General features: G+C 49.6%; 1 protein-coding gene across 2 annotated transcripts in view; it reads right to left on the reverse strand.

Annotated features, from left to right (window-relative positions):
- Nucleotides 1-6777: 6777 nt before the first annotated feature.
- Nucleotides 6778-13254, reverse strand: part of ZNF592 (zinc finger protein 592) — a 47867-nt gene continuing 41390 nt past the window's right edge. For both annotated transcript variants that reach the window (XM_055417879.2, XM_055417878.2), the window contains 6 exons: nucleotides 11233-11409; nucleotides 10788-10947; nucleotides 10390-10677; nucleotides 10066-10178; nucleotides 9303-9438; nucleotides 6778-8104 (listed from right to left, as the gene is read on the reverse strand). In XM_055417879.2, the coding sequence (XP_055273854.1) occupies nucleotides 7604-8104; nucleotides 9303-9438; nucleotides 10066-10178; nucleotides 10390-10677; nucleotides 10788-10947; nucleotides 11233-11409 (1375 nt within the window). In that variant the 3' untranslated portion in view covers nucleotides 6778-7603. The remainder of the gene's footprint in view (nucleotides 8105-9302; nucleotides 9439-10065; nucleotides 10179-10389; nucleotides 10678-10787; nucleotides 10948-11232; nucleotides 11410-13254) is intronic.

The following is a 13254-nucleotide window of genomic DNA, read 5'->3' on the forward strand; positions in this document are numbered from 1 at the left end:
TGTCGTCCCCTTCTTCTGCCATCAATCTTTCCCAGCTTCAGGGTCTCTTCCAATGAGTTCTTCGCATCAGGTGGCCAAAGTATTGGAGCTTCAGTAGGAGTCCTTCCAGTGAATATTCAGGGTTGATTTCCTTTAGGATTGACTGCTTTGATCTCCTTGCAGTCCAAGGGACACCTACCTTATGAAGTATCATTAGCTTCCCAGACCTGTAGCAAACTTCCCAGACGTTTTCAAAGCTCCCTAGACCTGCGACCCATCTCAGTGCGAATCATTAGTAGCATTGTAAGTTAATCAAACATATGTCTATCCGAACTCACCCCCACCACCTCCAGTTTCCTATTTTTCATTCTCTTGATTACACTCACTTTAAAGGTCTCAGCCCTGAGGTCAACAAAAGCCCTAGATTTCTGCTGACCCTGCCTTCTTCTGGGAAACTTCTGGCTTCTGCTGCAATCAAGCTGCCCTTCCTGCCAGCCAATCTGTGGTGCTCTGGACTGCTTATCTGACCTCCTTCCAAGAGCTCCATAGGCCCATGCTCAAGGCAGCTGAGTCCCTAATTCTGAGGGTGGAGACTCTAGCCCTGCTCCTCTGGGATGAGCTGGCTACTCTGGCACTCCAGGGATGGAGATGTGGCCACAGCTGTGCTGGGCTAAGTGGACACCAATTAAAGGATCACTGGCAACAAGAAGCCACTCCTAATTCTGGTTTGATTGGAAAGGGAATTTGGGATTCAAGTGCAGAACTGTGTTGGCCAGGTGCCCTCCCCAATCCACTTATTCTGATTCAACATCCGATTAGAGGGGCCAGGAGTTCTGCCTCAGATGTAGGTCCTTTCCAGAATAAAGTTACCATTACATGACAGGGTGCCTCTGTGGTCAGGGGGCAGCAATTAGTTGGTCAGGCCCAGGACACAAGCTCCACAAGCATGGAAAGATACCATCCGAGTCCAGGCCTCTTCAGATCTTCTTGCAGAGTGAACTGGTCCTTTTCCTTCAAGTCTTTTTTCCCTAAGGGATCTTCTATATCTCAGTCAGCCCTCCTTTTCCACTACAGCTACCTCTTCTTATTATTTAAAACATGTTAATACCTCTGGCAACAGCTGCTGCAATTTCTGTTCAACCCAAGTACATCACTGACCAACTAAGCCACTGCCTCCATTTTTGAGCTTGTTAGCACCTGCCCCACTTCCTCCTAATCAGCCACTCCTACTCTCTAACCCCACCTCTACCAGCATCACCTGCCCTAAAAGTCAAGTGTTGTTCCAGGTTCTAAACTCTCTGCCTGTTCAAACTCTCCTGCCTGCTCCTTCACAACTTTCTGTGCCTTTCCTCACCATCCCCCTCACCTCATCTTCTTTTCCCCATTTAAAAATCATATTCAAAACCCTCCTCAGACCCAGACCTCCAGGATAGAAATGGGACACCTCCCCTTCTTAGGTAAAGAGCTTCTTAGGAAGCGGAACTCACCTTCCTCCTCAGATACCAAAATTCTGCAGCCCTGTCTTTATGCACGATAGGTCTCAGGTCTCGGGGCAAAATTTCAGGCAACATGGTCAAAGGACGAGGAAACCCCAGAGGAAGATAGAATTGTACATAGTGTGCCCTAGGCTATAACTGAAAGGGGAAGTCTAGAAAGAGTGGAGCTTCCCAGTTTAAAATATCAAAGAGCAGCTTAATTACTCACTTGAAACATCAAAGACATAATCAACTTTCTCCATTTTCACAGAAAATAGAGGCAAAGACTACCGGATTAAGTTTTAGAAGTAAAATCTAATAGATTTTAGTCTCTATCTGCGGGCTCAGTTGCTCAGTCATCATGCCCGACTCTCTGTGACCCCATGGACTGCAGCCTGCCAGGAGCCTCTGTCCATGGGATTTCCCAGGCAAGAATTCTGAAATGGGTTGCCATTTCCTCCTCCAGGGGATCTTCCCGACCCAGGGACAGAACCTGCATCCCTTATTTCTCCTGCATTGGCAGGCAGATCCTTTACGATTGAGCCGTTTAATCTGTATCTATCTATAAATAACACATCCCCACCCCATGAAATGAGATGGTGCAACTGGCCCACTGTCACGTGAGCACTCACTATGGTGGAGGCTTTTCCCAGTTAGAATTGACTTAAACGGGTTCATCATATTGTTTTGCCACATTTTCCATACAATCCATTACCTACACACTTGTTGAGTTTTTCAGTATCAAAGCACTAAAAACTACTTCGAATTTGCAAAGGGTAGTAAATATTATTTTAAAAAATAAGAGCATGCTAAAAGGCCAACACATGACACAATGAACTAGCTCAAGAATTCATCTGGCCCTAGGTCTCTAATGAATAGCTACCTGGGTAACAGAAAGATTTGAAGATGCTTTGGAATTACCAACTAAGCAGCTCAGACTTGGAAAGGCTTGACAAAAGCCAAAAGAAACATTTCCTCAAAAAAACTAGAATTCTAACTGAAAAAGCAGAAATCTGATGCAAATTGAAATATAAATAAATGCAAATAAAAGTGATATTATCTTGTGGGGGTCAGTGGGAGTGGGCTTTCATTTTTGTATATATCTAGGCCAAAAGTCAATAAATAAATAAAACAATTAAACAAAAGAAGAAATTCAACAAGAGGTCTTGCCTTTAGTTAAGTCCCCTCTATATAAATACATACAGGATCAAGAAGATAAAATCTTTTGGGGCTTCTTAGGGACTTCCCTGGTGGTTCAAATGGTAAAGAACTCATCTGCCAATGCAGGAGACATAGAAGATGCAGGTTCAATTCCTGGGTCAGGAAGATTCCCTGGAGTGAGAAATGGCAACCCACTCCAGTATTCTTGCCTGGGAAATCCCATGGACAGAGAAGCCTAGCAGGCTACAGTCCACAGGCTACAGTCACAAAGAGTCACAAAGAGTCGGACACAACTGAGCAACTAAGTACAGCACATACAGTATCAAGGAGATAAAATCTAACCGGGTTCAATTCTAGATCCCCAGGAATTTAAAACTCCCCATCTCCCAATTTGACAGATGCCCAAACTGAGGGCAAGAAAAGAGAGATCAAATAAGCTGTAGAATTCAGATTGGAACCAAGGGCTCTTGACTTCTAGTTACTAGATTTCTTCATTCTATCACATTGTCAGTAAGTTTATTCTCAAGGCTATGTAGAAACATGGAAAATGTCTAGACATAACATTAAGTAGAAAAAAGTAGGGTACAAAATCAGAGGCAGTGCAGCGCTAGTCACACCTAGTGAATCTCAGCTCTGCCCCTTACTAATTCCATGACCTCAGGGTCAACCACTCCCCTCCAAAAGAAATAACAGTATTTATCACATAAGACTGTTAAATAGGCTAAATAGGAGAATGAATGTGAGAGTGATGTCTGTCATGTAGTTTGATGTTAACCACTGTTATTACCATAATTATATCATAAACTCAGCTATGAAATGCACAAGGATTGGAAAATGATATGCAAAAAAGAAAACAACTGCAAAGACAGATTATAAATATGCATGGTTTTTATTTTCCCTAGTAATGCTATATCATTTTCCAATAAGAAAAAGCCTTTTTTTATTTTATTTTGGCCACATCGCAGGGTTAGTGGGGTCTTAGTTCCCCAACCAGGGATTGGACCCATGCCACCTGCAGTGGAAGCACAGAGCCCTAACCACTGGACCACTAGGGAAGTCCCCTAAGAAAAAGGCATTTGAAATAGAGATCTAAAAAACAAAACAAAAACACCTACACTGGGACTTGAGCCTTAGTCTGCTCTTTCCTTCAGAGGGACCAAAGGCTCACAGTCTCTAAGACTGCTGTGGCAGTTGTTGGCGGAAAAGGTCAGGCTTTGGGCTTTGGACCTGGATCCCCTGGAAAAGAGAGGGAGAAATGCTCCAGAATCTAGAAGATTCTGTCTCACATCAGGCCCTGAGAGAACTGTGTATTGACAGCTACCAAATGAATCAGATTCTTCCACACAGGGATGCATTAATTCACTCAAACACTCTTTAAACCACTACTATACACAAGGAACTGTCCTAGGAACTTTCAAAGAATTAGACTGACCCCCCTTGGATGACTCTGGAACAATTTCCATGATATAAATGAAAAAAAAAGCAAGCTTCAGAACACTTGTGTAGAGAATGCTATCATTTGTATTAAAAAATAGATATATAAATACACATATTTTAAAAGCTTGTAAATGCATAGAATTACTCAGAAAGATACATAAGATATAGAAACAGTGATTAATTCTGGAGAGGGGGCTGTGGAACCAAAGGCTGACCTCCAATGAGCAGCTTACTTTTCACTGTATTCTCTTTTATATTGTTTGGATGTCTTACCATGTATGTGAGTTAATTTTCTTCAAAAAATGAAAAAGAAAAAAAAGCAAGTAAAAGGAAGTGTACGCAGAGATGAATATACAGTGATGACCAGGGTAGGCAGGGGTAGGGTGGGGTGTTCAGCCTCGCGGAAGGCAAAGTAGGTTGAACTTGCTGAACCACAGCTGTTTTCAAAAGCCAGACTGTTTACATAAGTTACGAGAAGAACTCTCTCTACACCAATCAGATTATAGTAATTTGACATATCATTTTACCAATAAAGCAGTTGGAAAATAAATACCAGTCATTGGTCAGGCCTCAGAGTGTATTAAATTGTAGTTTCTACACGGGTGGGAATCTTATCTGTTTAACTTGGGCAGCAGTCACTCCAGCAGCTAAGTGCTTGCTACCGCAAACATTTTCTGATAATAACAAAGATAGCAACAGAACTCTTTAAAGACACCTTTGGAAAAAAAGATCAAAAGATACTGGACCCTGAGGGACCCATGATCCCTGTGAGGGTTGAGCCACCTTTTCTGGAATAGCACCCCCCCACACATAGAGTGATCTTCAAATGGCAAGGTAAATCCCAATGAGAGTGAGCTCACAGGGACACTGCATATGCTGTGGAATGCCCCAAGCAAATGTGCCCTCCTTGGGGTGAAGAGGCACAGACCGACTCCAAAGAGAACCTGGTGCTCAGTGTGCATCCCAACTGCAGGGGAGGTAGGAAAGCAGGTGTCTGGATGGCTGCAAACCAGTGATAAGCTGGCCGCCAGCCAGAGTAGACGAGTCACTAAGGCAACACAGCAGTTGACACAGTGGACTTTAGAACCAGATGGGCTTGACTTACAAGGTCGTCCATCAAGCTATTTAAGCTCTCTGAGCCTCGGTTTCCTTCTCTGTAAAATGGAGAGGATCACTGTGAGATAATTCTGAGGACAAAGGGAGAACCACTGGAGAGTGTTTTTAGCAAGATGCTGGGCCCACAAGCAGAGTTTGCAGTGCTGTTAATTACCGCTATTACTGAACAGTGGGGAACTGACCATCAGCATCTAAGTCTGAACGGCGGGCGAGGTACACTCCCTGATCCAAGCCCAAAGTCAGGTCAAGAATCCCAGACATCGACAGTGTTTCATAAACTAGAAAATGCTTCCTGGCTTATCAACTCAGCAGGCTGTGAACCGAGTCGGGTGGGAAATACCAGGCCTATCTTGAGGGAAGGGTCTGGTGAATTTAAGGGGTCTGTCAAGAGCTGGTTGAGGGTAGAAGCCAGGCTGTGACCCAGGTTTCTTGGTGAGTGGCTCCACATTCTTTCCACTCCATGCCACCCCCAGGAAGGAGACAGAGCTGAGGTCAGGACAAGTCAAACCTGTGATTTCACCGCCTCCTCTACCCAGGCTCCAGCTAGCAGTCTCTGAGCGGGAAGCAACTCAGCCATCCATGTCCAACACTTCTATCAACCTCTTCTGTAATGTGTTCCTGCGAACAGCCCCTGGTGCAGGGTGGGCACCCTGAGACTGGAATCAGGAGGGGCTGACAACTGAGTGGGGGCCAACTCTGGCCCTGCACGCAGCTGGAATCAGGCCTGCTTGAACCTCACTGCCTGTTTGGGAAGCAGGGACATGGTGGCCTTGGCAGGCCTGGGAAACACTGAAAAATACTGTTTCTCTGAAACTGAAAAAGCATTAACCTTTCCCAATGCCTTTAACATTTCCACTAGAAATTTGGCATTTGCTAGAGGAAGAAATTTTTTTTCCCAGTTGCGAAAAGGTCAGGCCTATTTATCTGATTTAATAATTTATAATTGATATTCGATGCCCTCCTTAGATTGCCACTAAGAATGCCATCAGCACCCACCTACCGGTGCTGCACTAGAACCTGCCAGGCCTGGCCCCCAATCTGACCCAGGCAGGGCTGCAGCAGCCGCTCAGAGCAGAGGTCAGAGGGCACCTCCACATGGCCAGCTCCTTGTGCTGGCCAGGTCCTAGCCATGCCATCAATGAAAAGCCAGCCCAGCCTCCCATGTCCAGTCCCCATTCTGCCACACCTGAGTACCCTGCAACAGTGACAATACCATGGCCTCTTGAACAGTGTAGAAAAAACAAAACTTCCTCCCTTCTCTCCCTTCCCCTCTCCCACCAGTAAAGGGTTCTCTTAGTAGAAGAGAACCATTTGTAGGAAAGATGGAGGTGCCCAGCAAAATGTCAGTAGGCCCTAAAAGCCAATGCCCCTAGTTCAGTGTTTCAGGGGGGACTTGGAGGTGACTCCTGACCGGCATTATGACCCTCGCTTCACCCCTTCAGAAGCCCTGAGCTCCTGGTTTCCTAACCACAGCTGCAGAATCTAGAGAGCACCTTCCTTCTTGGACAGCAGGAAACACCATTCTCTCTCAGAGATGGGCCAGCGAGGGGAGTCTGAGAAAGAGGAGGGTAGGGCCAGGCTCACCTGAACAGGAATACAAGAGCCTACCTGCGTGGTAAGAAGGTTTTCTTTTATTTGAAATATAGTCTGAGCAACATGAGTGTAGCCGAGAGGAGGAGGGGCTGGCTGCTGGGGCAGCGGCCTCTCTAATGGCACAGGAGCAAGAGTACAAATATCCCCATGTCTGTGTGCCTCGAACCCCGCTCATCAGGAAAGGCAGAACAGCAGCAGAACAAGGACGCACAGCTCCTTCGAGGGGGCAGTGGGGGAAGGGGGGTGTCCAGCCTCTCTGTGCCTGGCTTCCAAACAGAAGCTTTTCCCGCCCACACAGACAGGATGAGCCCGTGCGACAATGAATCCTTAGGACTGTTTGTGGGGAAGGAATCAGAGAAGACAGAGGGGAAGGGCATGGTTACCGAGAGCCCTCTGCAAGCCAGGCTGGGCGAGCTCTCTGAGAGGGGGGCCACGCCAACGCCCTCCTCCCCTGTCTCAGGCTCTGGTATTGTGAAGCGAGCTGCTGCAGGGAGGCCCGGGCTGAAGGCAGAGAAAGGGGACCTCCAGGAGAGCGCGGCTGCTGAAGGGCCTTGAGCAGAGGTGACAGTGTCGGGGTTGGAAGGACACAGACGAGAGCTGGGGTACCGAGAAGCAGCACAAAGCCATAAATAACAGAAGCAGATTAGGAGCTGTGAGGGTCCTGGGTGACCCCGCATCTCCCAGGGCTGGGGGCCACCCAGCCCCCCGCAGCTCAGGGCAGACACTGCTCCAGGACACAGTCAGACACACTCACGCCGGGCGGGGCCTGTTCTTTCCATTGTCCACAGTGCAGGCGGAGGACACCATGGCGCCACCTTGACCACGCACCGCAGGGCCTCCGGTCACACCTGCGGGGATGGTGTGTGGCTGTCCCGGTCCTGAGAGATCTGTGGTCGACTGGGAGCGTCTTGGGCCCTGTCCTCATCCTGGGCCAGGCCCAGTGATCTCCCCGTCTCGGAGTCGCCCAACAGAGGCTCCTCGGCACTTTCTTCCAGTCCGTTCTCCCTGGTCTCCATGGGCACCTCCTCCCCAGAGCCCTCCTCTGGCTCTGCCGCCTCCGCCTCTTCCTCCTCCTGGTCTCTCACCTTGTGGACGATGAAGAGGTGGCGGCTGAGGGAGCCAGCAGAGGTGTAGCACAGGCCACAGAGGAGACACTGGGCTGTGGAGCTGTCCTTCTGGTGCTGAGGTATGTGGCTCTGGAACTCCAGCCCCGAGTCCGTGGCAAAGCTACATTTCGCACACTGGAAAAGCGACTTGTGCCTTTTGGTGGAAGAGACTGGAGTGCCATTGCTGGTGTCAGGAACAGCCCCCACTCCGCTGACTGGTCTTTTCAGATGGTTCACCTGAAGGAGAAACGACATGAGCCTGGGAGTCCAGGACATGAGCCCCGGTGTGGGCAAAGCAGCCCGAGGACTTGCAGAATCATCACCCAGGCCGGGCTCAGCCCAGCCCTAAGTTCTGCTCTAGGTTTGGTTTGCTTCTTTTGCTTGTTATAATGGACACATCCATGTACCACAGCATTCCGAAGAAGTGGGAAGGGTACAGAAGAGATGAAGTCCCCCCTCCCTGGCTCCCCAGACAACACTGTGGTTCTGAGGTACCGCCAAAAGATGTTCCAGTCATGCACAGAAATACAACCACCACCTTTTACAAGATGACAGCATTGCATGCACATTTTTCTTCACCCTGCTTTTTCTCACTTAACAACACATATTGACAGATTTCTTTATCCCCTGGGCCAAAGCTATCTGACAGATAAATCTCAGAAGTGGAACTGCTAGATCAAAGGGTGTATGCATTTGCAGAGAAGAGAAGGTGTGCATCTTAACCATAGACAGTTGTTGCCGAAACGTCAATTGACGTACCTGATGTGTGTGAAAGGGCCTTTGCAGAACAGGGCCCTTCTCTGAATAGCCAGTAAAGAGCCCCCTGAAAAGTCAGGCAGCTCTCTGGGTTTCCCAGACACGCCTGCCCCTATGAGGAGCTGCCCCCACCATGGAGTGGGGAAAGCCCACTGGGAAGAGGGACATGAGGCTGCCCCAGAAGCTGACCAGAAATGGGTACAGGCCATGAAACAGGGGTGAGGTCAGAGGGTCCAGGGTAGTGGGAGTCTGGGTCTGGCTCCTCTAACACTGGGGGGTGGGGTGGAGATGGGGGTGTGACTCAGTGAAGCACTGCATCCTCTCCCAACGGTCAGGCCTACCCACCCCACCTCCTAGGACCGCAGAGAGGCAGAGGCAGGAGGTACGTGGGAAGCAATCCAGTGTCCACAGGACACAGGACACACCAAGGGAGGGGTCGCAGTGACAGGGAAACGGCAACAAGGTCACTGGGCTGCCTCGTGGATCTCTGTTCCTTTCTTCATGGTGCAGTCCCCAGGCAGGTCACACAAGGCTAGAGAGTGACCAGCATGGAGGTTGCTGTCACTGCTGGCTGCTCCCCAGCCACAAGGACATGTAGGCTCCAGTAACCTGCCCAGCACCCCTCCAGCTCCAGCCTCACCAGGCAAGCTGCTCCGGTGGGCAGGGGCCCCACACTCACCTGAGGGGAATGTCCACCCGAAGGTTTGGCTTTGGACGTCTGGCTCAAATCAGGATTTCTGATACCGTGCATAAGGCTGATGTGGCTCTCCAGGAGGGAGGGCCGAGGAAAGCTGGGGCTATCCTCTGTGCAATACCTGCAGAAGCGCAGCCAGAGCGGCCCTGTAAGATGGTTGGCCCCAGGGTCCGGGGGGCTGGGCAGGCAGACTGAGGTGAAGCTGCCTCTGGCTCCAGGGGAGACAGTCTCGGGTAGGCAGGGTGGTCCTTGGGCTGGCAGGATGGCACTGGGAAATCCAGCCAGTACAAGCCAGCCAAGGTGGAAGATGACAGAAGTCAGAGTATCTGTACTGGCCCTAAGCTGTGACCTGACTCTCCTCTCTCTGGTGTCAGTGTCCAGAGACCCAAGTGCAGGCCCAGAGGTCAGCCTGACAGAGCAGCCTCTTCTGTCCGAAAGCTTGGAGAGATGGTGCTGAAGTCTCACAGCTGACAGGGCACCTGCTCACATCGCACCTACTCCTCTCCAACCTCAGGGCCCTCCACCACCACTGGGCAGGACGGCCTGGGCTTAGGGAGTTGGGAAGGGGGTCATCCAGAGCCACCAGGCTCTGGAACGCCCTCTTTCTGAACTAGCCATAGCACTTCCCAGCAGGAACTTGCTTGTCTCTTGCCTCAGAGCCCTGATCTCATAGCTGAGAAAAGCCCCAGGGATACCACGGCGGTCTGGATGAATTTTGGCCTCTTGGCTCCCACCTCCAGGGACTCACCCACAAGTGTAGACTTTCTTCACTGTGTCATGGTTGTTGCGGATGTGTTTGCGCAGGCTGTTGGGGGTGTGAAAGGACTGTTCACACTGCCGACACGGGTACCGCTTCAACGTCTATGGGGACGACAGGATGCAAGGCATCAGAACCCTAAGAAGTTCTGGGTGCATCCTTCTTCTCAGAGGAGGCAGACAGAAAGGAGGATACCCCAAGAACTCAGGATCTGCACTGCCCACCATGCCCATGGCACCAGGAACCACAGGGGATCATGCCATGGCAGGGGCTCTGACCTTGTAGGACAGACGGACCTGCACGTGCTGCACTTACCCGACCATGGCTCTTTTTCATGTGGGACACGTAGCTCTCCCGATCTGGAACCCACTCCTGGCACTCCTGGCAGGTCCAGCCAGTGTTCCTCAGCCGGGGCCTGGCTTCAGCCCTGCGGTGGGCCTCAGGCCTGCCCCAGCGACTGGAGGGCAGGGCACTTCCCCGAGCAGTCACACTGAGGGTTGGCGGCTCAGCAGGCACTCGAGGGCCAGGGCGGCTTGAAGATGAGTCTGCTGAGGACTGGAGGCTGGATAGCTCGTCCACGTTGCGGGGCACACCATGGGTGCTCTGGGGACAGAGGGAGCGGTTACTGACTGGTTGGGGGCAGGGGACGCAGGGCCAGGCTCCCAGCCTGAGGATGTGCCCGTCTCCCCAGCCCCCTCCCCAAGGCACCCCACCTTGACATGCTGCATCAGCTCCGGCTTTTGCAGGAACAGGAGCGGGCACTCGGGGCACTTGAAGACGCCCACCTGCGCCGTGCTGGCATTCTGGTAAAAGTGCTGCTGGATGTGCCTCTTCTTGTTGAAGACCATTTCACAGGAGCACTTATAAATGAGTCTGCCACGACAAGCCCCAGGGCGTGAGGTGACCAAAGCCCAGCCGGCAGACCCACAGGCCCCTCCATCCCACATGTGATCTCTCCGAAGCAGACTCAGGTTAGGAAAAGCAATACTCTGAGCCAATGTGGACACTCCCCGGTCTCAGACATCTCCAAAGCACTCCCGGCTTCTAGCCACTCTCTGCCACTAGCCCAGGCTTCCCAGTCCATCCAACACCTCCCATAGGGCCCCAGGCTAATCTGCTCCACTCCCACAGGCCTGCAGGCCCCAGAGCCATACTCACTGGGAGGGTCTGTGGGGCTGGGTGGGATGCTGGGTGGCGCTGTGGTCCGCGGTGCTACTGGCAGTCTTGAAGGCCATGGGGCAGAACGCACATTTGTGGAAAACCTGGCAGTGCCGCTCCTGGATGTGACTTTTCAGCAACGCCAAGGTCAAGTGGACAACTCCACAGTGGATGCACCTGGATGACAGAGGTGGGGCCGGGGGAACAGGTACGTCAGACCAAGAAGTGGCGTTAGAATAGGAGGCGTGGAGGACAGGAAGAGAGCCATGTCAGGGACCCACCCCTCCCCTATGCATTCAGTCTTGAAAGCCTGCTTGCTGCCGCCAGGCACAGGCACCCAGGGCCTCCCAAGCCCAAGACCCTCCTGGTCAAGAAGGGGAAAGAAAGCCCTCCCCTCATGTGCCAGAGAATATTCCTCTGCAAGCCCAAAACTTGATTGAGCCTAACCAAGAGGAGCTGGTGGGAGTGGAGAAAGGGGAGTATGGTTCAAAAATGACATTAATAGCACCCATTTAAGTGTGCTCCAACTGCAGGAGTCCAGGGCAAGTTTTAGAAGGAGACTGCAGAAAGCCTGTGCCTCCCCACACGCAGGCGTGGAATAGGCAGGGATGTTCACTTAATAAAATGTACATCGAGGAGGTGCTACACTTGCCATGACAACCACGTTAAAACAAACAGCCCTCAAAGCCCAAGAAGTGCTCTAGAGCAGCACTGTGGGACTTGCTGTGATGACGGAAGTGTTTCATACAGCACTGTCCATGTGACTATTTAAATTTCAATCAATAAAATAAAATGGCCAGTTGCCCTGGCCATACTTCAAGCTCTCAATAGGCACATGTGCCTGATACCGTTCTGGACTCTGCAGCTCATCAGTCTTCTAAGTTCTCCTTGGTGGGACTATGGATAACATTTTTATTTCTCTTTTCCCCTACTGATTTATACTTTCTGAGTTTTGTTTAGTGACTATATCATTTTTATAACGTAGGAATTGTCTTAAACCATTTCTCTGAAATTGAGGTCATGTGAAACTCTTCTTTCAGCTTCAAAATATCTCTCTATAAATACTGTGTTTCCTTTCTTCAACATCAGAAAATGATATTCCTCTAAGCTAACCTGCATCTATTTGGGTTCCTATACTCTCTCATGTGTTCAGCCTTTCTTCTCGCCTGAAAACACAGACAAGTCTCCCTACATGTTAGAACACCCTCCCTGATCCCAGCTCTTGAGGTAACTATTACTTTCAATTTGTTGCAATATTGCTTGCTCCTGTAACCTTGGCATCCCAGTAATCTAGAAGAGAGGGTGTCACTTTACTGAAAGAAACGACATGTCTTCACTTAAGAATTCTTTGACTCCAAATATTAGCATTCATTTCAATATATTAGCCCATTTTTGCAATCCACATGACTCATCACAGAATCCTGACCAATCCTTTTTGTTTTTCATTCTTTTGTGTGTGTTTAGGGCAGGGAAGGGGGAGGGGGGAGACAAAATCACCTTTCACAAACTTAATCAGCAATGAGGAAAAGTGCACAGAACCGAAACCCTGTTCGCAACTAAGGTCAAGCATTCATTACTAAATGTATATGTGTTAGAGCTTCCATACATACTACTTACACTTTACATTTTCTTTTCTCTCCTGCCAAACAAAATAGTGACCAGCTCCTAGCACACAGAAGCATATCCACACCACAAGTAATTATGAGGGGAGAAAAAAATCCACACATTTCCAAATTCATTCAAAGTAGCCAAATACACCTGACATGTGTAAAGAATCTAAGTGGTTTTATTTGTGCAATTTGACCAAACTCCTACAGGAGCAATATAAGTACAAGTGAAAATCCATTGTATTACCCAGCAGACATTCTTGGAAGAAACCTCATGGAAAGTAAGAACATAAAGGGGTAAAAGAACACATGCCAAGTGGTCTCAGTGAAGGACTGAATCAAACAGGGTTTGCAAACTAATGAAAAGCTGTGTAGAAAAGAAATCTAACCCCACGACACAACTCTTTACCAACTG

The sequence above is a fragment of the Moschus berezovskii genome, chromosome 21 (genome assembly GCF_049115385.1).
Source record: "Moschus berezovskii isolate FMDL1 chromosome 21, NW_MosBer_1.0, whole genome shotgun sequence".
Taxonomy (NCBI): Eukaryota; Metazoa; Chordata; class Mammalia; order Artiodactyla; family Moschidae; genus Moschus; species Moschus berezovskii.